Source organism: Epinephelus fuscoguttatus, linkage group LG1 (genome assembly GCF_011397635.1).
Source record: "Epinephelus fuscoguttatus linkage group LG1, E.fuscoguttatus.final_Chr_v1".
NCBI lineage: Eukaryota > Metazoa > Chordata > Actinopteri > Perciformes > Serranidae > Epinephelus > Epinephelus fuscoguttatus.
This window is the reverse complement of record NC_064752.1, coordinates 35,671,253-35,695,392: the sequence shown is the minus strand read 5'-3', so window position 1 is coordinate 35,695,392 and position 24,140 is coordinate 35,671,253. Positions and strand designations below refer to the sequence as shown.

The window sequence follows — 24,140 nt, the reverse complement described above, 5'->3', positions numbered from 1 at the left end:
TGCAGTGACTTAAACCAACGGAGAGTAAATGATACACGTAATTTGTTAAGATATAAATGGAATTAAGTCTGCTAGCCGCTAGGCTAATTTATGCAATGTAAACATGCTTGGTAAATATTGTATCATTGTCCAAAGAATCGATATGATATCGTATCATGATGAAACCAGTGATTTACAACCCTAGTGTGAATGCTGCTTGCTGAATAGCTGACGCTACACTGCAGAGCTGACTTTAAACATTGAATAATAGCATTCATGTATGAATGATGTGGAATATTGTGTGTGTGTGTGTGTCTGTGTGTCTGTGTGTCTGTGCGTGTGCGTGTGTGTCTTGCATGCTAATGGAAGAAGACCCCTAGGGGAAGGATGGTCAAGGCTTTTGCCAACCCAAACCACCTTATACACACACACACACACACACACACACACACACAGCCTGCTGAGGGCCTTCCAGTCCCATTTAATTTAATTATCTTTACATTTTCTGTTGATCGGAGAAAAAGAAACACAAATAAATTAATACTTAAATTTGGAGTGCTTTATTGCATAATTGTTCATGTTGTTTATTCAATGTAAAGTTGCTGGTACCCAGTGTATAAAACCTTTAGTGTTGCTGCTGCCTCTTTTAACAGCTCACCTTATGGATACTTAAGGAGTGTTCTCTGTCTCTGCATGATGTCATTCATTGATTTTGCAGCTCAGGTCGTGGCCACTAATCTTCCAGAGTGATGCCTTTGTCGATCTAGTCATTAGGATTAATGTTTGAGTCTGTGAGTCTATGAGTCTGTGATGTGTGGTGACTGATTGCTGCTTGATTTTCAGTGGGGGTAAAATACAGATACTGTAAATGCTTAGACAGCCTGGTAGTTGTTTGAACACAATATACTTTCATACTGTCAGTTTGGTACTTTTACTTTCCTCTTTCAACCGTGCTTTCATCTCTGACTCCCTTTTGTTCCCTTTGCATCGTTTGTCAGCTTTTTTAAGATGTCACAGAGATGGTTATTTGTTACTAGGCACTGTGACATTGTGGCGTACCACTAATCCAAGAGTCTCTCCCAAACAAGAGTTTGAATCTTGTCCTGACTGTGACTGTAATGGTTTTCAGCTTAACGTGTGGTTCCTCTTCGCAGAAACGGCACTCTGTCTGGTTTGCACAAACTCTGGCATAACTGAGGAGCAGATTTGATTAATCGTGTGGCTTTGTGTTCTCTCTGCAGGGCTGGCATTGATGATGTGGAGACAGACGTGGTGGAGATTGAAGCAAAGCTCGACAAGGTATAAACAACACAAATTTATGTTATATCTACAGACTATGCTGCTCATTACGATGTCAGATTTGAGCGATATACACTGCATGTGTATGTTGCTTTAAGCTGGTGTTAAATTGTGGTTAAAACAAAAACATATTGCACATTGTCAGAACACTTAAAGAGGATGTTCTGGGTTTGATTCACAGCGAATGAAAATGAGACCAGATGTTAGATGTTGATGTCTATAAACAGTATTTTCTTTAGACAAACTGATTGTAGAGCCCTTTGTCTGTGTGTGTGTGTGTGTGTGTCTGTCTGTCTGTCTGTCTGTCTGTCTGTTATGCTCTCTGTAATTGTGTTTTTTTTTAATCTGCCTGTCTTTCTCCCGCTCTCTTATCTAAATGTCAAGGCTATTTAAACCAGGAAACACTGCAGACTTGAGTTATTACATTTAATAGGCTCATGCGCTGCCAAATAACACACATTTACACACACACACACACACACACGGGCTGGAGCTGGTGCACGATGAGCGCACTGAGCAAACACTGATTAATGTCACAGGGACAGGTTTATATTCTGTAGTATGAAAGCAGAGCAGGCCTCTGTTATCTGAGCATGTAATGTCTTTGTTTGTCCTTTTTAACCAGAGAAAATGCTATAAGCAATTTAACAGCAGCTCATCATAAATGCTGTTTGTGAGATATGAAATATTAATACTATTTAAGCTTATTTACCGCCCACCGCTGTTGAGAAAAGATATTTTCAAGGTTCTAGTCCTCTGCGGTGCATTGTAGCTGGATTATTTTCTCAAAAGGGTGTCTTATTCAGTGATATTGATGTTCACAGTCATGTAACTTCTCATAGCAGTCTGTTAGAGTGGTTGGTAAAAGGTGAAAGACGTGATATGGATTAGCTGCACTCACATTAAAAACCACAATCAAAAATGATAGTATAATTAGTTAATGGCAAGCTGGACAATGGGAATGAATTTCTTACTTGCATCATTGTCAAATGTTATTACATCAATGGCTTCAAGTATGTAAGAATAGCAAGAATTGATGGCTAACTGTCTCCAGGGAGTCTATGGGCTGAGATAATGCCTCTTAGATAAACTAATAGAGCTGCAGCTCAGAGAGCGTTTAGAGGATGAGATAGTGTAAATGTAGTTAAGTGGTGACCGCATCTTCTTTATTCTTCTATCTCCCTTTTATTATTTGATTTGGTTTGTTTTGTAGGTTTTTTCTTTCTCCTGTGGACTCTCGTCATGATCGAAACAATTTCTACCTTCGCATCAATAATATGTTCAGATAAAGGTCACTTACAAACGTACTTATGGTCCATCTTGTGCAGCCGGTAGATTGTAAAAACAGATTTACCTCTTTTGTAAAGTGACAAATTGGTTATTTAGATGATTGTGACTTTTTCTTGTTACTGCGGTCCATCTCGGGTTTATTAATAGGTCCACATTGTTGCAACCCCTATCTCTTAAATTAGCGAACCAATAGGCGACACTTTGACATTTCAAACAAATGTCCATGCCCCCACCCCGTCACACATAAAAGCATGCACGCACATCCAGAGATTATTCCTACCTCCAACAGGTCAGGACCCTGCAATGAACTTTGAGCTCCATTTGAACACCAGTAAAAGATGACCAGGGTCGGAGGAGGGGGTTTCCATCATGGTGATTTGTTCTGTTCAGCAGGGGTCCTCACGCTGCTCTGTTAGGTTGCTCTGAGGCTGCCTGAGGATGCTCTGGCAGCACTGAAGGCTCTTAGAGGAGAACCTTCATGTGATTGATGACAGCTGAACCTGCCTGCAGTGATGTTAACCGTTCTGACCGGCATTACAATGCTGCTCATTATAGTGCTTTCAATCCTCTTTAGCATACACTATCTATCAACTATCACTGCTGTAGACTATTTAATAATTTGCCCCAAAATTTGAAATGCCCATCTCACACCTCATTGATCAGCGGGACCTTTAGATTACACTGTAACTGTTTCAGTCAATTAACAGGGCAATGTCTGTCATGTGATACCAGATGTGTCAGTTTGACTTCGAGTGGACCCCTGTGGTTCTTCCAGCCCATTTATCAACAAATCCTGACACATATACTGGGCCTCTAATGGCCATGCTCAGACCCTGAGGGCTCTGTGCAGCACATGATGAGATCAGACTGCCCCGTATCGGCCAATCTGTTGACAGATATGTTGTCAGACCAGCCTGGGAGCAACAGCAGGGCAGAAATCATGCTGCCTAGTCTTTTGGATTCATAACAGTGCCACTGATGTACATGTGAACGTATACTGTGTGATGCACATCAGATACCTACATCTATACAGTGTGCATTTTGCAAATCATACATTTTAAGCTTGCAGCTCAGTTCAGCAATGCTCACATATACATTTCAACATTTTTTTATTTTTCAGTCATGCTGTCGCAGATCGTGCAGTTATCAGGCCTCACTCTCTAGTTTCTCATCTCTGGCCTGTCAGCTACTCAGAAAACCACACTCACATAGCGACAACCTTGGGAACCCTCGCACCAAATGAGATAATTAAAGGTTTACTGCTGCGCTCTCTTCTGAATAACCCCTCACCAACGCACACATGTTCTGATCCTGTTGTACACACAGCTGCATCAGTGCAGTGGTAATGACAGTGTACCACTCTGCAGCTTATCATATAACCCGTAAAGTGGGAAAGTGCAGCGGTTGCCAGTTCATGTGGTGTTTAAAAGAGTGCATACCATCGCTGTGAACTGTCTGCACCTGGTAATATGTTATTATATATCAATATGTTGACAATTAGGTTTTTGCTCTCAAATGGCTGCGATGACGCTAGACATCAGCCCAAACCATTTTTATTTCTGCTTTATTCTTTATGTTTGATTTTTTTTGTCATGCAAACGACATGGTTATAGGGAGACCGATGTCCGTCTGTTGGTCGGTCATCCACCACTTTAGTCCAGACTAAAATATCTCAACTGTTAGATGGATTCCTTTGTGAAGTTCATACTGACATTCATGGTCCCCAGAGGGCACCACTGACTTTGATACTTTCCATTTCCTCTAGTGCCAGCATGAGGTTGACATTTGTGGTTTCACATGAAATTTGTAAACAATTATTGCATGGATTGTCATGAAATTTATATATATATGTATATTCATGGTGCCCAGATGAATAATCCTACTGACTTTGATTATCCTCTGACTTTTCTTCTAGTGCCACCAGTAGTCAAAGTTGCATCCTAAATTTTGTGCAGATATTCATGGCTCCCATGTGACAAATCACGCTGAATTTGAATGAGACTGAAACGTCTCAAAAACTATTGGATGGTAAAATTTGTCACAGACATTAATGTTCCCCTCAGGATGAGTTGTAATAAGTTTGATGATCCATTAAAGGGATACTTTGCCAATTTTCAACTAGCTTTGTTTCATAACAATGTGGGAAGTAAGTAAGTGTAAGTAACTGTGGTAAACTTCCCTTGATCTTACCAGCACCAAAGACCACCTTGCTTATCTCTAAGCTTAAATCTGATGGACGATGCAAATCAATTTCAGGGTATTTGAGCTCGCTCTAGGGCTGCTCCTCAAGCTACAGATGTACTTCCTCATTTTTGTATGCCTGCCACTATGGCAACCAAGAGTATAGAAGCAGATCAAGACCCACCCCTCCCTCTTGCTCTTTCAAACTAAGAAAAAATTATACTGCATTACCTATTTCCTGTCTCAAATGTTTTAAGGAAGATATTTAAGCCTACCATGTCACTGTAATTAGAGATTGTTTGTTACCAGCTGGCCGCTATGTTGTTTCCTGTGGAAAAACAGCCAAGCTCACATTATGTCACCCACCAGCAGGAGTGTTTATTGGCCTGGTGCAGTGCAGTGCATTCTGGTAGTTGTAGGTCTTCTATCTCTTTAGCAAAAGCAGATATAACAGCCTTTTTCCTCTGTTTTCTATGGTCATATAACACCAATTTCAAAAGGATGTGTGTCTTTCTACTGCATAAACAGGCCAGTTAAATGAAAAGACCATTTTTCCAGCAGTGAAATAGTTCTTTAACTTTTTACCATCATTTTTTTATCATCAGGTCATGTGCAGTCTGTGTGCAGATTTGCAGATGTTATTGATCTTAAAATAAACAATTAATAAACCTTGACGTTTGCTTTTTAAATGCATTTCTTTAGCTTTGTTTTAAAGTAAAATTAACTTACATACAAGCTTTTCAGGGACAAAGAACATGCACAGAAATGACATCACATGATGTCATGCATTGCTTGTGTTTTTTCATTTACCTTTCTTAGTTGTAGATTTGCAGCAGCAGTGAATCTGCAAGTTTTTTCCTGCAGATGAGGCATTCTGGCATATGAAACAGTGATTTCAAGGTTTATTGCTTTATTTCCGATGAATGATTTATTGAAGTGTTGGAAATCTCAATTTCCTGCTCACTTTTGAGAGTTTACTATGGAGGAAGTTGTAAGTGAGTAAAGGGAGGGAATAATTGCAGACACAGCTGTTGTCAGAGTTTTAGGTCTGCTGTCATAATGATGGGAGATACAGAGATTACAAGGCCATGTGCCCCTGGTCATCTTATTCATTTGCTTATTTTGAATTTGCACTTCTATCATAATGCTTAGCAAATACTAAATTCTCATTTGGATAGCAGACACACCAGCTTCAGTAATGGCTGCACTGGCCTTGATTCAGACATGAGGATTATTCTAAATTTGAGCATCCTCCTGGATTCTGCATGTGACCAACAGTTCTTTTGATTCACGTCATCACTGTAACTATTAATACCTTAGCATCACACTGTGTAAAACATGTGACTCTTTAAATAGACTGGTTTTGTTTTGTATTTAAAGTGAGCATTTTTATGTTTCTCCCTCCCCACTAGCTGGTGAAGCTGTGCAGTGGCATGATCGAGGCTGGCAGGGCCTACGTCAGCGCCAACAAGCTCTTTGTCAACGGCATCAAGGACCTGTCACAGCAGTGCAAGAAAGAGGAGACGATATCGGTGAGTGGAGGTCACTCTGTCCTTAAAACTGACCTTAAAATCTGTAAATTCACTGAGGAATGTGTGAGACTCAGAGTCTCAACAATCGACCACTCATCTATCTTTATGAGTGCATTCCTGTGATTCCCCACATGAATAATAACAGTAGAGCAGTATAAACAGTATTGTCCAGACATAGAGTCATCCAGCTGTTTTAAACATGACAGATGTGACCACATGCAGACAGGAGATGTTTATGCTGATAGTTTACATGGCTTGAAGCGGAGACATCTGAAACCTTCTTTATGGTTTTCTTCGAGGAAAACATTTGGACTCGATTTCCTGTTGGTACGGGTGTCGCCCTGGTAGCTTTGGGTGAAGCAGTACAGACATAATTGTTTTACAGTCAATAACCATTCAATGTTAGGCTTATTTTATACAAAAAACAGGTCTGGATCATGTTTTGTCGATAGTTTAGAGTGTTTTTAGGGATTTAATATTATTTTTGTTGTGAAAAAGAAGTTTATGTTCGTATGGAAACCTGTGTGCTTACATTACGTGTGCATGTGTCGTCAACATTTCAGGAATGCCTTGAAAAGTGTGGAGAAAGCCTCCAGGAGATCGTCAACTACCACATGGTAGGACACACACACACACACACACACACACACACTAGTTTTAGCCACAGGCGAGAGGTCGAAGTAGAGTGTTGTTCCGACACGCCTAGGTCCTCTCGGCACGTTAACTTCTTTCAGACATCCAGTCCCTCTTGGGTCCAGTGTTGCACAACACACACACACACACACACACACACACACACACACACACACACACACTTACACTGAATTTAACTGTGACTTCACTTTGTGACGGTGAATCTGTTCACACAGGCCAGTCCACATGCGTGTTTCTGATTCAAACCACATGCTTCACCAGATGTGTACAGCAGCTTTAAGGCACAAACATTCACACTCATACACACACATATACAGGTTTTATTCAAATGACTCTCTTCTCATGACTAAGTGTGATTAAGAAATGTCCTTTTCTGGGAATCCCCGACAGGTTTGTGAAGCCTGAAGGCAGTTCTATAGTTAAAGAGAGCAATTATGGCATGTTAAATAGCTGACAGTCATAAACATTTACAGCGAGATGCTAAGGTGTCTTTTTGTCACGCTGTATAGTGGTATTTGCTTGTCCATGTCTGTGCATGATTGTATGTGTGTGAACAAAATGGGCAGAGAGCAAGGTAAAACTGGGATTTGTAACACTGACACAGGACGTGAGGGAGAGAGGGAAGTGAGCTAGAGAAAAGAGAAAGCTGTGGGAGGAAAGACGTGGAGACAGGAATGAGGAGAAAAGATTAGAAAAAGAGGCAGCTGCAGACACAACAATCAAGTTTTCCCTTTCATACACGTTTTTCATGAACCATTTTTAGTGGCAAGACTTCATTTTGGTCTCCTCACAAATTTCAGTTAAAGTTTTGAGTTAAAATTTTCTATGTTTGAGATGAAGACTTAGAAGACCTATATCCTTCATATACAGCATGACTTGGATAATCAGGTTTTTTAACCCTCTTATATTAACGCTGGTTGGAATCTGGTTTTTTTGGTTGTTTTTTCGCTGATTATAAAAAGTTGCTGTGTCCCATCTTTCTGCTTGACTGTGACTTCTACAGGCTGTTGTGCTGTGGGTTTATTTAAGGGCGCTTATCAGTAAATCTTCCCGTTTTCACCTCTGTATTGTGCTTTGACCTTGTCAGAGACTCTAACCCTCCCCTTGTTGCTTTTATAATTGCACTGCCTGCTGCTTCTGCTACATTATCTAAATACATTAATATGCAACAATATTTTGTCATACTGCCCGTCGCACTCTAAAGGCCCTATTTAAACGATTTATAGCGCATAATCTAAAGTGCATAGCACAAGTGCATTTAGTGCATATCTAATGCCACTTTGACTAGTTAAACAGCTCATAATCTGCATGCGAAGTTAGACCCAAGGGGCAAAGGGGTTGTTTTCACTCCCTTTATTAATCATAGGTGTATTTCAGGCATAATATAAATTAAAACATTCAGAGTTTCATCTCCCATTCCTTTTAAAGGCCCAGATACACCAAACCAACTTTAGAAAACTAGTGGCAACGAAAGATGATTGTTGCATCACCTCATGTTGCCAGTGTGTCGGCCAAAAAGAGTGCACATGAACACACCGCAAAGACTACAGCCAACTAGCATTTCTGATTGAAAAAGGGAAACCAGAAGACCACTAGTTAGCCAGTTAGCATATTAACAACACAATCTAATCTAAAGAACAGAGCATATTTATTGTGCACCAGTGAGCAATAAAACAATCCATCACAAAATGTTTCTGCTAAGGAGCTCAATGGCTAAAGAAAAATAATCTTACCTTATGTAACAAGTTTGTTTTGGTCTCACTCCCTCTTGACTTTAGCTACTTTCCTCACTTCTGAACTGCCAGTCGGAGTGATTTCATTCACTGACAGGCTCTGCCGGCTCTGAGCATGCTAAATCAGCCAAAACAAAGCTTCCGGAGGCAAACGAGGGCCAACGGTGCGGGACACACCACATTGACTAGGGCAACAGACACTCCCCAAAAGCCCAACATTGACCAACGGCAAACCGTCACCTTGGTGTGACAGGGCCTTAAAAGCCACATGCACACCTGGCACCCTGTTCTTTTTTTTCTATATTTTACATGAATGCTCCCACACTTAACTGACTCTGTTTCACTCCACCTAAGTCAAGCCTGTTTAACTCCCACTACCATTAAACAGCTTTTGGCCATGCTGATAAGCTACTTTCTGTGTTGTTTTTTTCCACCACCTGTTTCTTTTTCTCTGCTCATCCACCCCTACCACCTCTCCATCCATCCCCCCACTCACTTACCCTTCACCACAGGCGTCCCACTCCTCCTCTATAACACCCAGGAATTACACTAATAGCTCGTCTGGCAGACAGTATGAATGAATGGATGGAGGGAGGGGAGGGAAAGACACAGCGAAAGGAAATCTGTCTTTGTTCGACCACCCACTGATGCCTGTTTCTGCACCTTCTCTGCTCTTGTCAGACACAAAAGGAGCCATTCAAACAAGAAAATGAATCTCCTAGTAAATCACACAATAAGAAAATGTGTGTTCTTTTAAACATACATAATTCCTACCCTTAAATTCAACAGACTCAAAATTATATCACAGTGGATTAGTGTGATATTGTAATGTACTCAGTTAAATTCAGGGCAAATTTCTCTCCTGTGGTGGAATTTTTCTTGCAAAATGAACACACCAGTTTGCATCTCTGCAGTTCTTGTGCAGAATAGATACAGGAGAGATGACTGATGGGACTTCTACAGCAGCAGCTGAGGTGTTTGGGGAAAAGAGTGCTGGGAAATGGAGTGTAGACATGCTGTAGTTTGGGTTGGGTCACACCCAGGGCGCCATAATCCAGAGCAGGTTTGGGTGGAACATTTGGATGAGTTTAAATGTGGATCCAAAATCAATCTGATGGAATTGATTTAAATGGTTTTTCTTGGATTTAATTCTTTTCTTTGGCACTGGCAGATAGGTTGTACCACCCTGGAAAGTACCAAACTTTCATTTTACACTGCACACACTGTCGTCATTACTTAGACACATTTAGCATCGTTATAGTGAAACCAACTGGGAATTTGTTAAAGAGCAGGGAGTGTCCATTGCTGTTGGCCATCTTTAATAAATGTGATAATAAAAAGCAACCCTCTGGGTGATGAAACAGGTGTTTTTAACATACTTACAAATACATAAAAGGGTAACACTTTCTGGAAATTACCGCTTCATTTAAACCCAAGTAAATATTTATATAGTTTCTATTATGATTGGAAAATTGATTCTTTTTTATGTTGAATTTTACATAGGTAATGAATGAATGTTCAGTTTAAGGGGCTCTGTGCAAAATTCAGAGTGTATGAATAATCTGTAAACATTTCTCAACATGAAGGGGGCTGAGCTAGAAGTTAACAGCAAAAAATGCTCACACCATAAACAGCAGTAAACAACGACAAACGATGTTAACCGGGGGAAACCGGAGCGTGGGCGCTAGGGGGACACCATCCTGATAGCAGCGGTAACACCCGTATGGGGGCAGTGCAAAGCTGCAGCGATGAGCTAGCCAGTGGGATACACACATGCATTAACATACACGGCGGCTGGACATTCTCATCAAAACAAACCACAGAGAAGCTTGGATTACAACACACACTGAGGGAGCATGATTTCATTCTCTGCTTAATGCGCCATTACTCCACTATATCTTTACATTGCAAATAGTGTTTTGCTGCTAAATAATGCTCTGAATGCCACATACAGAACCTTTAATCTACTAACTAAAAGAATCTACGTTATGCTATCTTAGCATTTAATTGTTATTCATTAGTTGAAGTGTACAAATTGAACAGTGTCTTTATTTATCTTACTTTACTTTTTGATTTGTGTCATGGTTCTTTAGGGGAAACATCCAAGAGTAAAACTTTTACCAATCAGAAGGCATATTTTTGTCAGGTGTTGACATGAGTAATAGAGGATAGAAGAAATTGATCTTTGCTAATATAACCGTGAAGTTGCATGAGTTGTGAACTGTTAAATGTGAACTATATTATAACTTTGGCCTCCTTATATTAAGAACATATTGCACGGCAAAGAATAGATAGGAATTTTAGAGAAGGAGTGTGGCAGCCTTCTGAAACGAAACATTTAAAGAGGAGCAGCAGGTGAGTTACATACTCCCACATTAAGTAGAGTGTACACTGGTGAAAATGAGTAAAGCAAGAGACAAGAGCACCAGCCTGTAAAGTTATCAGGCTCTGCAGAACATCATATGGATTGACACACACACACACACACACACACACACACACACACACACACACACACACACACACTAAGCCTGTAATCCTCAGTGTGTATGTTTAGGCACAGGCTACAGTGATTGTATACATACAGTTTGTGTATGTGGGTATGAAACAATCACAGTCTAATCCAAGGGCACTGGTGCATTTGTGTGTGTGTGTGTGTGTGTGTGTGTTGCGTGGGCATTAAAGCGTTCACTCAAGTATTCTCGCTGTCCCTGCACACAGATAAATCAGCGAGACATACATATTTCCTTAACAACGATGGATGGGCAGCCATTCTTTGTTCACTGTATTTGGAGTGTGGTCACAAATATAGAAATGGAAGAGAAATCCTCATCTTTGCTCACCATGCACAAGAAATAGCGGGAAAAACATAGGAGAGGAAGGGGAGGAGAGCTGAAGGAGCGTGAGATGAGGGAAAGAAGAAGTAGGAAGAGAAGAAGTGGTGGAAATCCCACAGTTAACAGGAAGCGTAATCTGGGATCCTTTAAGGCTAAAAATCTGTCGAGGCAGCAGCTGAGTGAGTGCACATGTGTGTATGTCCTCATCTGTGTTTCCTTTCCCCTCCTCTGCCTGTGGCATATTTTGGTACAGTGATGAAGTGAGAGGGCTCATGTTGCCATCTTGTGGTGGGAGGTAGCACCTACAGGTCTGCAGAGTAAATCCAGACATCACACTTCTTCAGCCAATTCTTTAACTGCGGTGCACTGACTGGAGCTCATGCTACAATATTAAATGCTCATGTTCCACACCTGTGTTATCTACTCTATGCACAGATATTGTTTGACCAGGCTCAGAGGTCCATCAAGCAGCAGCTTCACACCTTCATTAAAGAGTAAGTGTGTTTTCACAATATAGCTTCTGTTATGAAGAAAGATGTAAAACATGTTTGGATTTAGACATAATGAGTAAAGACCATTGCAGTGATGAAAATGAACATCTTAGGCATTAAATGACAGTTTTGATCTCCCTCTAAATGGCCTGTAATAACACGAATCATGAATTTCCTGCAAACACACCCATCTGCTCTTGTGATATGGCACAGACACAGACTTTCTGTCTCTCTTTTACTGCACCTCCCTCAGGGACGTCCGTAAATTCAAGGACACTAAGAAGCAGTTTGACCGGGTGCGTGAGGACATGGAACTGGCCCAGGTGAAAAACGCCCAGGCACCCAGGAACAAGGTGCACGAGGCTGAAGAGGCCACACAGGCTCTCATCCTCAGCCGCAAAGCCTTCAGGCACTTGGCACTGGACTATGTCCTACAGGTAAAACACACGTACACACACTTACACACACACACACACGCAAACTCCAGACTGTATTACCAGTGTTGTCCAGTAGGTGGCACTGGCACTCAACAGCTGCTTATCCCATTTAGACACACACACTCTCAGTACTCTTTGTTGCATAAAAAAGGAGACACTTGCAACTATGGTTTTGAAAAATAACTAAATTTAGACAGCTTATGTTCTATATTTTGCTTCTGTTTCAGATTAATGTGCTTCAGGCCAAGAAGAAGTTTGAAATCCTGGATGCAGTGAGTAGCCCAAATATATCAGCTCTAAATTTCTGATTGGCATTATTATTTATGTTTTGAATATGTGTGTTAAACATGTACATGTGGAGTCCTTGTGGTGTGAGAAGCATTAGTAACACAGCTACATTACAGCCATCATTGTGTCTGTGTGTCTCCTGTAGATGCTGTCCTTCATGCGCGCCCAGTACACTCTGTTCCAGCAAGGTTTTAACATCTTGGATGAGATTGACCCCTACATGAAAAAGCTGGCTGCACAGGTAAAATGAAACTAATGAATTGAAATCTCACACAGGGTGAAAATACAGGTGCACTGTTACATTACTTTTGTGTCTGTATTTCCATCCCCTTATTAACACTGATCAGCACAGTCTGGTTTTCATTCTCGATTTAACTGTCCAGGTCTTGTCTGTGGTAGTGGAGTGTTAGATTTTTGTTTTATTAAATGCGTATGATGTCTGACAGCAGAAACTGTGACTTGATGTTGCATTTATATTTTAGGTTTTGGTTGTTTATAGAGGTTTGTTTAGTCGCAGAAAAATAAAAATGTCTATATCTTAGGACTGTCCCCATCTATCTAGTCATTTAGAAACATTTAGGCCTTGAATGTACAGAAATACAGTAAATATATTTGTTATTTTAAGACTGCAATATAAAAATTACAAGGTAACACTGAAGACAATGTCATGGTGACGAGGTTGATTAACAGTTTTAATGTGTCAGAATGTATGTCTGTGTGTTTCATGGACTCTCACTGATTCTACTGTTATATGTTCCATGCAGCTGGATCAGCTGGTCATCGACTCTGCAATGGAGAAGAGAGAGCTGGAGCACAAACACGCCCTCATCCAGCAGAGAGTGAGACAACAACACAACTTTCAACTTCTTGCACACACTGCCTTAAAGGGACAGTTCACCCCCAAAATCAAAAATACATATTTTTCCTCTGACCTGTAGTGCTATAAATCAATCTAGATTGTTTTTGTGTGAGCTGCTGAGGGTTGGAGATATCGGCCATAGACGTATCTGCCTTCTCTCGACTATAATGAAACTTGATTGCACTGGGCTTGAATACATGAAAAACTCAACAGCAACTTTTCTCTCCCAGTGAGTCAAAATAATCCACATACCTTGTTGTGAACAGTTTCATATAGGAACTAATTTGTTTGTACCGGACTACACCCATCACCTATATTACAGTGCAGAAGGAAGCGTGTAGTATGCTGTTGAGTTTTTCAAGTGTGCTTTTTTGGCTCTTTGAGCACCACAAGGAAAGTGCATCTAGTTCCATTATATTGGAGAGAAGGCAGACATGTCTATGGCCGATATCTCTAACACTCACTATAAACCCAACTCACACCAAAACTATCTAGACTGATAGATAGCACTACAGGTAAGAGGAAAAATATGTATTTTTGATTTTTGGGTGAATTGTCCCTTTAAAACTTTGTGCATTTTGGTAGTTTTGATGAATGCATTACAAAAAACTAGAGCGAGCATTCATTAATTTGCAAAACCCGTCGACAAGAATTTGTCGAGCTACAGCAAGTTTTTGTTCTTCTGCATTTATTCTTTTCAAAACCAGGTTAATGTAGAGTCTGTCAATACTGGACATGATTAATGCTTACACGTATAAACTCTGCTGACCTTGCCTCGAATCACATGTTGTCCTTTTATAGTCACTGAATATCAGTTTGTTGTTTTTTATAAAATGTAATGTTTGTAGTATTATAAGACTAGGTGTCACAGTGATGTTTTTATGATTGTTATGCTCCCAAAGAGGTTGCTGGACTGGATATTTCTCACAAAAGTCGTATCAACATTTTTCACCCTCACTTAGTGTGATGGCTTCCTCCTGATTCAGTAGAAGAAGCTCAACAAAAAAAATGGAGTTATAAAACATATTTATCTCTGTCAGTCTGGAATCTAAAATGGTTCTTATCACAACAAACACATATCTTGTGTTAGCATCGGATGCCTTGAATGTTTGGGACCAAAAGCTTTCCGTGGAAGTGTTGAATTATTTTTACTCTGTCGGTTGCGTGACTTGAGCTGCTGTCTATTCCTTTTTCTTTCTTTTTTTTTTTTTTTTACCACAGAGGCACAAAAAAGCTTTAATTAGAACAAGTTCATGAGTGAATGTAGCTTTTTTTTTCTTCTTTCAAATTAAGAGTTTCAAGTTGGAAAGCAGCTCCCACAAAGACAAGTTTGATATATTTATTTTATGGCTCCCTCGGCTAAATGAAAACAATCCTTTCAAACCCTCACCCTGCTCAACTGTCAGTCATGCACAGATGCACAAAAATTCTTCCATCTGTTACCTGAAGAGATGCCAAAAACATGGCTGTTTTTCTGCCGAACTTGGCCCTTCCCTCTGATTGATTTAGTTGCCAAATGGAGGCATCCTGCCAGACACAGTACGCAGCTCTGTGCCTGACCTAGTGGCCTTACTGCAACACTTCCTCCTCACTGAGTGATACTTACTGACTTTAATTTTATCATTTTATACTTACACAACAAGGTGAACATGCCTCATGTCTAGCTAAAAATGGCTCTGTCTCTAACGGGATGAAGAAGAACTACTTCCTGTGTGTTTTAGGAGAGGACTCTGAACTAATAGCTAATCACTACTTATGTACAAAGACCGTCTGGATTACACACAACAGTCTAACATATTTGGCTTCATGTAGGGAATTCAAGCAGTGGTGATCTTGCATTAACACCTTTTATCTCTCTTTATCTCACCTCACCTGCCTCCTGCCTGACCACGTTCTTCCTCCAGACACTGATGCAGGTGAGTTCATATTTTTCTGAACCCTAATGTGGTGACTTGACTTGACACTGAGGGGCTGCTTCACTGATAACTGCCCTATTAATGTGTCACCTTTGTGTAGCATGTTGGAGGAATAACTCACAGCTCCAAACCTCCATATGACGTTAGTCATACTTGAGTGACTTTATTTGTGCACCATCAGGCCCATACACAATTTAGACGGCAATCTGCACACACTTGTATGCAATAAAAATGTGCACGTTAACACAGAAATGGCACAGTGCCACACTACACATGACGGTTAAAAACCTGTGTGCTTCTCCTGGTAAACAACATTCTCTGCACGCTTACTTTCACATAACTCCACATACCACCTACTGTGCAAAGAGGGAGCTACCCAGGGGCGTAAATATAAGACAGTGCAGGCAGAGTGATTGCACAGGGGCCTGTGAGGTGGAGTTGGGACACTTGCAAATGATTCAGACTGCCACCTCAGAACTACACCTGTGAACCTGTGTTCAAAGAAGAACTCACATTAAATTTAAAATGGTGCCATTTGCTATAGGCTACATGCCCTAAAAAAGTGCATACCCATCTCTGTCATGATTTTATGTAAAAGAACTATAAAACTATAAAAAACAATTCAATTAAATGAATCATTTCTTATATTCTTTGAAATTTTTGTCATATACAGGTATTGCGATTGGTGGGTAACATGTATGTCAATGATGGTAGTTTCTATTTGAGTATGTTACAAGATGATACAATCCAGTAGCTAGTTTAGATGCAAAATCTTGTCAGGACTGACAAGCTGAGCACATCTGCAACTCCAGCGTACAGTTATGCCTGTTAAACATAAAAGCAGCAGTAAGAAAGGACGAGAGAGAGACGAACAGGAGGCAAACGTAGCAGAGCTCCCTAAATTAGATTCCTTTGTCTTTTTTTTTTTTTTATGAACAGTTGCCAGTGTTGTGTACGCCTCATAATTATTAACTAGCGTGCACTTGGGCGCGACACAATAGTTTGCACTTGAGCCCGTGGTAATTACTTTATGCCAGTGGAACTACCACAGGTGAACTCATACTACTGCATGTACAGACACATACTAATGAACACAACATGAAAACAGCTGGTCCATGACCTGCACATTACATGCTCTGCACTGCAATGCAAAACATTCAAATATAAAAATACTGTCAGGTTTAAAAGGTTTGAAAATGTGAGTGTTGCATTGTGTAACATTCCAGGAGCAGTGACGCCCGCAGAAATGGTTGGGCCCCTGAAAAGGTTGAGTAAATGGGCCCTTTCTAATTCTGTTTTATTCATATAAACACATGCACATTTCTCTGGTCCTGTGTTCAGGTGCCTGCAGTTTTTTTTGTTTTTTTTTCTAGCAGTTGCTGGTTTTCTACATGAAACAGGCTACATTAAGCATAACAATAAACATAATGTATATTTTTGTTTTAAACCTCCACCCCTAGCAGATGGACCCCAGAAAGAAACCTGCTTCCCCCCCCCTTATGGCTGACTGTGTTTTAGGACATCTGGCCTGGGTTGTTTACCTGGCCTGTGTTGGCAGTAATGTTGGGTTTCTTTTAAGAGGATTGGATTTTCAGATGTTGTCCATGAAATTAGTATCTGAGCTTGGTTGTTTACCGAGATCACAATATCTGCAAACACGCAGCAGTGTTGGTTCTTTAGCAGTGTAGAACGAATTGAGTGACTGTTGTATTAAGAGCAGTTTTATGGTCATGACATGCAAGTATCAAGAGGCCGTTTGAAGCTGTAGTACAGACAGTGTGTGTGTGTGTGTGTGTGTGTGTGTGTGTGTGTGTGTGTATGTGTGTGTGTGTGTGTGTGTGTGTGTATGAAGCAATCCCTTCCTCTGTTATAGCATGAATGTGTGTGTGCAGGGGTGGTATGTTGCCTGGAAGCATCAAAACATTGTCTGTGAATGCTGCTTTGTGCTGTTGTGTATCTATATGCTTCCACTGTATTTCCGTGTGTATCCGCGGGTTGTGTGTTCACGAGGCACTATCAACATGTTTGTGCACGGTGGTCAGATGCTTTTGTTTGGGTTTGTTTTCCATTGAGTAACCTCGTGTGTGTCTGTTGACCTCACTGAAACTCGTGTGTTTCATCACGTCATGACCTCAGCTCCCCTGACATTGCCACTTTTTCCCACCCTGCCTATGATATCCATCTGAGGGACTTTCATGGTACAAACCCTGCAAGCCTATTTTTGTCTCTCGTTTGACGTCTTTGTTCTCTTGGTCTAGATCTCTCAGCTTCCTCCTTCATTTTTCTGTTTTTCTCCATCCTTTACATGCACACATCCATGAAGGCAAACACACACATTCCTTTGTTCTCAGAAATGCACATACAAACACAAACATATCTTCTCCCCCTCCCTCTCTTCTGCTTCTCTTTGAAGAGTACAGCTCTCCCAAATACCCTGCTGCTATTTTGTGCTGTTCCAATTTGCTTCATCTGAAGAATTAACCCCGAGGATTTGTCAACATGTCAGCAAGCCTGTGAAGAAGATAGAATTGTCAAAGTAGAAGCTTAAAAATAGTTTCCTAGCTGTGACGTGTGCTGAAGCAATATTTTCCATTGCTATCTGTTTTGTTCTCTCTGAAACTGAATCGATTGTAGATTTTCTTAATCATATTTTAAGTTGCAGTAGTTCTTGTGATGGATGACATTTTTATCTCCTCTACTTTCTGTCTAGACTTTTAAATCCCCTTCTGTTCTTTCCTCCTGATCTCATTTAATGCTGATCAGCTAATCAATATATCACACTCCGGCATGCAGTGTGTCTGTTTTACAGTACAATTGCAACTATACAGTCAGGAATAATCCAGGAAGGGCAGGACATAGGACATTCAGTGCCCTGGACAAGTTCTCCCTCCAAGAGCTAATAAGAAATCAACACAAATAAAAAACTTAGTCAGCAAATAATAATAATAAATATACAATAAATGAAGAAATGCACATTTGCATTTAAGTGAAATATCTTACACGTTAATGATCAAAATATAATTTGCAAAATAAATAAATAGTCACATCTGACTGTGACGATCACTTACTGATGAACACCTTACAGATGCAGTTTGCTAACTTCTATGAAAATAACTTTGTGGCATATTTGCTAAAGCCGTCACTATATTTTCACAGAAGTACATAAGACAGATAGTCTGTAAAAAAAATGATTTCCCTCTTCCTCTTCCTGCTGCTTCTAATGGCATTGGCAAGAATCAGACCATGGTGCACTGAAAACAACCAATCAGAGCCAAAGAGTTCATCATACAGCTGTCAATCACATCAATCACTGCTTGTGAAACGAAGCCAAACTAGGCACTCATTCACTCATTAATTTTCCATAACCACTTATCCTGTTAGGGGTCACGTTTGGAATGCAGCCTATCCCAGCTGACAATGGGTGAGAGGGAGGGTACACCCTGGACAGGTCGCCAGACTATCACAGGACTGACACATAGAGACATAGAACCATTCACACTCACATTCACAGCTATGGCCAATTTAGAGTCACCAGTTAACCTGCATGTCTTTGGACTGTGGGAGGAAGCCGGAGTACCTGGAGAAACTTGGGTAAAACAAGATACCCCCACTACAGGCTGACCGTTATGCTTTGTGTGGAGATTTTACTGTAGCACTTCACATTTTCTGCATTTCTTAAAGTAAATGGTGCTTATTATATTAGAAATTAGATATTTAAATATTTAAGACGAACCATAATGCCCCACATATTAAGTTATATTTGGTGTGGTCAAATCCAAACCCTTGTTTCAGTCAGTACATGAATAGAAATGTTCTTTGAATCTAATGAAATGAGCATGCAGAGGCAGCAGTAATATGATCTGATCACAGCTGGCTCTGATGTTGTGCACGATGCCAACCTCAACCCACTTCCTCCTGCGTGCACTGCCAGCTACAGCCAAAGTCAACAGATGGCTTTATGGCACGCAATAGTTGGTTGAATGAAAAACAAAGAGTCAAGGACAGATAAAGAGAGAAGAACGATGAAACAAAGGAAGAGATCAGCTTTAGATCCAAACAGGGATGAAAGAGAATAAGATGGCAGAGGGTGTCTCTGTGACTTCTGAATTATAACTGTCCTTGATGTAAAGAAATTAAAGTTAGTTATCTCTATTCAGTGTAAGATTTGGGATTTTTGGAAATTACATGAGCAGATTGAAGCTTCTGATTAATAGCCATGTTGTTTGTTACTTAAATGAACTTTGTTTTTAAAATGTTTTTAGTTGATGACACAAAAACTCTCACTTTAGCTCCTTCCATTGCCTCTTTTTATGCATTTTGCAAATGGTTGTCACAATTCAGAATGGAGGTCGAACATCATCTTCGTCTTTTAATATTACAAATTCCACTGACTAAATACCATGCTGTTGACTCTCTGTGGAAATGCCGAGTCATCAGCATGGTGATGATGTGAAACCAGGCCCACAGATCTAGGCTGGACGATTATTTGAGCCAATCAGTGATGATGCATTAGAAGGTCAGACAGAAAGATATTCTTACATTGTAATTGCATCCGTAAAAAAAAATCACTAAAAAGCCTGAGGAAAGAAAGAGAAGGGAAAAAGCAGGCAGCATCAAACGATCAAGGAGAAAACGTTGCCGTGATCCACTTCAGATTTTCTCCCCTTCTTTTTTTAAAGCTGCCCCTGTAGTATGCAAATGCAGTGGTGCAGGAAGCAAAGCCAGGAGACAGCAGCGTTTGTGAATTATAGATGGTACACATCCTTTATTAATAGACCATTAAGTAACTGCAGTAGTCATACTCAGACGAGAATAAGATCCAGCTTCATTATGAATGTAGTTGGATGTCACTTAGGGCAAAGTTGTTTTTCAGGGGAGGATGATGGATAACAGAGAGATGAAGAGGGATGTGATATGTAAACACTAAAGATATAGATTAGAAAAACTGAAACATGAGGACATCCATGACATTCTCCTGAACGTGAAGCTGATCTTTGCAGACGTGAGGAGTTATTTTAATCATCCCATCTCTGTCCTTTCACTTCTCTCCCTCTCCTTTTTGTGTTGCTCTTTACCTCACACCTTTACTTTCACTGTTTTTGGTAAATCTGCCTCGACTGCCACCTCCCCCTCTTTATATCTCACATGCTCCCCCCTTTCTCCTCTCTCCATTCTTTCACAGCACTCTTTTATGTGTGCAGGACTTCATTGTGGCTCCCAGGGGAATTGTCGCCTCAGTTCTCTCCTCCTCCATTGTTACAGCATTTGGCTGTACAACTTTTTAAGTCAGAGGGAGGTAAACAGAGAGAGAGGGACAAAAACATCCACAAAACTATGCAAGTGTTGTTGAAAACTGGAGTGAGAGGGAGAGTAAATATTTTATAAACCAAAGTGTTTAGACGTTATGATGCAGTTTATCACTTTGTGTCAGTTCAAGTGATCCAACCAAACTGGTTATAGCATGCATGTATACATGTGTTTTAGTGTTTTATAGTATCAAATAAGGGCTGTGAATACATTTGTGTTAAAACATGGCAGCTGTAGGTACATTCCTGTGGTCTAGACGTCCAAACATACCATCACAATATCCCCAGTTCACTTTGGTGCATGTCATCTCCCTTGGTCTTCCCCTCATGTACTGTCAAATGAGTGGTCAGATATATTCTGAAGAATGTACTCCCAATCAGTTCAATTCAAGGTGGTACACAGACTTCATCTGTCTAAAGAATCTCAAAGATGTACCTATCAGTTGATGATTCCTGTAATATATGTAGTTCACCTGCAACACTAGCTCATACGCTCTCCATTTTTAAGACCTTTCCAAAATACACAGAGGAACAATTGATCCAAATCCTCTTACAGCCATTTTTGGTTGTCAGTGTGAGGACAATCCTCTCCCTAAGGTACGGTCAAATTGCATTACTTACTGTTCATTTTCAAAATATTCTATAGAATTTTACTCTAAATGGCAGGCGGGTGTGCACATCCACACACACACTGTGTCTATTACTGTTTATTTATTATGGGGGCACATAATTATCTCATACTAGATTCCATCTGTCTGGTTGTCCCTAGGGGGTGAAAAAATATTTTCCTGTACTTTTGTATATAGCCTATGTTTTCTTAAATGTGAAAACCAGTAAACAAAGTGGGAAAACTTATAGGAAAAAATTCTAAATGCATTGCATGATTTAACAGCTGTGTTTAGTACGATGTTCACCCAGTGGACAAACTAACATACACATCTTAACATACATAGCTACAACGATACCTAAAAATGTCCATATAGGCCTAATTGAATAAACATTTCTGACACAGTCTCACAGGTATTTTGACATCTCTAAGAACTATCAGTTGTGCAGTATGAATGCATGTTTGTGTCACAGGTTGGGATACAGGCCGTTATGCAGCCTCCTGTGACGCCGGACACTTGTGTGCTGCGATCCTATAGTCCCGACTGATTTAAGGTGGGAAGCGGGGGCTCCGGGCTGGTGTTTGGGGAGCAATAATGTCAGCTCGATTAAGCAGGAACAGTGCAGAGAGCCGCAGACAGATGGAAAGCTGACTCCTCAGAAACTGTGGGTGAAACCCGGGGCTCCAGAACAGCTCGAGGGGAGCCCTTAAATCGCGGTGTGGGGCGGGGAGGAGGCGCGTTACGCGGGCCCCCGCTGTAGAGGATGAAATGTTTGATCTCCGGCAGCCGCGACGGGGTCAGCGGGGCACGAGGACGCCGTGACAGCTGTATGCTAATGAGCGCTCGCGCCAGAGTCCACGCGGCTGGGGGGGCAGTCGGCAGGTGGCGTTGAGTGAAGGAACGGCACGAGTGCGCTGCTGTCAGTCTCTCATCTGGACTCGCGTGGGATGCGCGTGTGTTTCTTAACCTGTGTGATATTTTAGAGACGCTGTTTTCTCTCTGACAGCCATCTTGCATTATTTATTTATTTATTTATTTATTTATTTATTTATTGTCTTCAATCTGTTGTTACTGAGTTAGAGATGCTGTTGGATGTCAGTGTGGTTAAGATGAAGATATTTGGCACGTTGGACTATACACTGGTGAGGAACATCACTTCTTTCTTACTTTAGATGAAATTTGACAAAGACAAAATCTTCTTTCTGTTATTTTGTCTCAGAGTTGACAAAAATGAATTTTCCATCTAGTGGTCTATTTCAGTGTGTGTGAGCAAGCTGTGATGCTTGAATGCATGTTTGTATCTTTGTGTGTACGTGCACATGCCCCTTTTGAATCTAGTGTGTGTGCATGTGTTTGTGAGTGTGTCAAACCAGGTTGTTCCTTTGGATGAAACACCTCTGAGCTCTGAGTGTCTCAGCTGCTGGCAGGGAGACAGACTGTTTGTGTCACACCATGTATTTCTGAATGTTTCCCCATAAACCTGGGAAAATTACACAAGATTTTGGGTATAATACATACAGCAGTTATATTCTTGTCCACCACTGTCACATGTTGTCGCTCTCTATGTGACTCTGAGCCACTCACATTCATCAGTACAAAGCAGCGAAGATGATCAGTTTTCCTTTCGAGCAATACTGAATGAGAAAAAGTGTTTTTTTTTTATTTTTGTGTCATCTGGGATGATCAAAAAAAGAGGCTTTGATGTTTTTAACAAATTCAAAAGGGCACCGAAAGTACATGACGACAGCAGTGTGCAATTATACAGTCAGTGGGGTTTTCTAAAGAAGAACACACGGAATTATTCAATGACCTTTTCAAGAGAAGAGAGCACTGAGTCTGTGTGTGTGTGTGTGTGTGTGTGTGTGTGTGTGTGTATAGTCTGCCTATGTGCACAGCTTGCTATATGCCCAGTGTTACCTTGCCCCAAACCAAAGGCCTTCTTAACAATAGTGAAACCTAACCTCAGCCTCAGCTCTCATTTAAATCTGTGTCCTTGTGTTTTTCACCTCGCTGAGCAGGTGGCATTTGGCTTTCCAGAGAAATCCAACTCTGTGTAGACAAAACAGATTAGAAATTAGAGAATCTCTTAGCTTATGGGTAGCAATTTGACATTTAAGTAGTAATGAACAGATGGTGTAGAGGGTAGACATTTATAGACAAGGAACATAGCAAAGGAGCTGTTCGACAGTAGCGGTGTGTCAACACAGCTACTGTATGTGGTGCTGATAAGGCACTATCTCTGTTTCCTCATTATTATAGGTGGACTTTTACACTTGTTGCTCAACACTGTCACCTGACCTAGTATTTATGTAGTGCCTTCAACCTTGTATTAGCTTCAGAAGAACTTTAACATGCATTTTGACACAGAATGAGGATGGTGGATTTTGCCCCCCGTCACTCATGTTGGAAACTTTTTAGGAGAGGAAACTCTTTGCAGCTAGTCTGGACAGGAAGGATGATCACAGCCATCACTAACTCTTCAATGTACATATGAGCATGTTAGAAATGTTTTAAGACAAAAAAGTGAGCCATAATTAAACTGGCTTTCATTTATAGAGTTGAAACGGCGGTGTCCGTTGTTGTTGATGATGACACTAGTGGTGTTTTTGCAGAGCAGGATCAACTAAATCATGAAATCTTGGCCTTCTTAAGACACTTGTTTTCGGCAGTTCATTAATTAAATAATGCAGAATGGAGGAAGCCAGACTGACAATGATTTTGTGCCTGTGT

At 40.7% G+C, this 24,140-nt stretch overlaps 1 protein-coding gene across 1 annotated transcript in view; it reads left to right on the top strand.

Annotated features, from left to right (window-relative positions):
• Positions 1 to 24,140, top strand: part of LOC125879277 (arf-GAP with coiled-coil, ANK repeat and PH domain-containing protein 3-like) — a 73,211-nt gene that overhangs the window by 35,387 nt on the left and 13,684 nt on the right. The window contains exons 2-10 of the mRNA XM_049561088.1: positions 1,221 to 1,278; positions 6,162 to 6,281; positions 6,845 to 6,898; positions 11,941 to 11,999; positions 12,250 to 12,433; positions 12,661 to 12,705; positions 12,867 to 12,962; positions 13,486 to 13,560; positions 15,485 to 15,496. Coding sequence (XP_049417045.1) covers positions 1,221 to 1,278; positions 6,162 to 6,281; positions 6,845 to 6,898; positions 11,941 to 11,999; positions 12,250 to 12,433; positions 12,661 to 12,705; positions 12,867 to 12,962; positions 13,486 to 13,560; positions 15,485 to 15,496 — 703 coding nt within the window. The remainder of the gene's footprint in view (positions 1 to 1,220; positions 1,279 to 6,161; positions 6,282 to 6,844; positions 6,899 to 11,940; positions 12,000 to 12,249; positions 12,434 to 12,660; positions 12,706 to 12,866; positions 12,963 to 13,485; positions 13,561 to 15,484; positions 15,497 to 24,140) is intronic.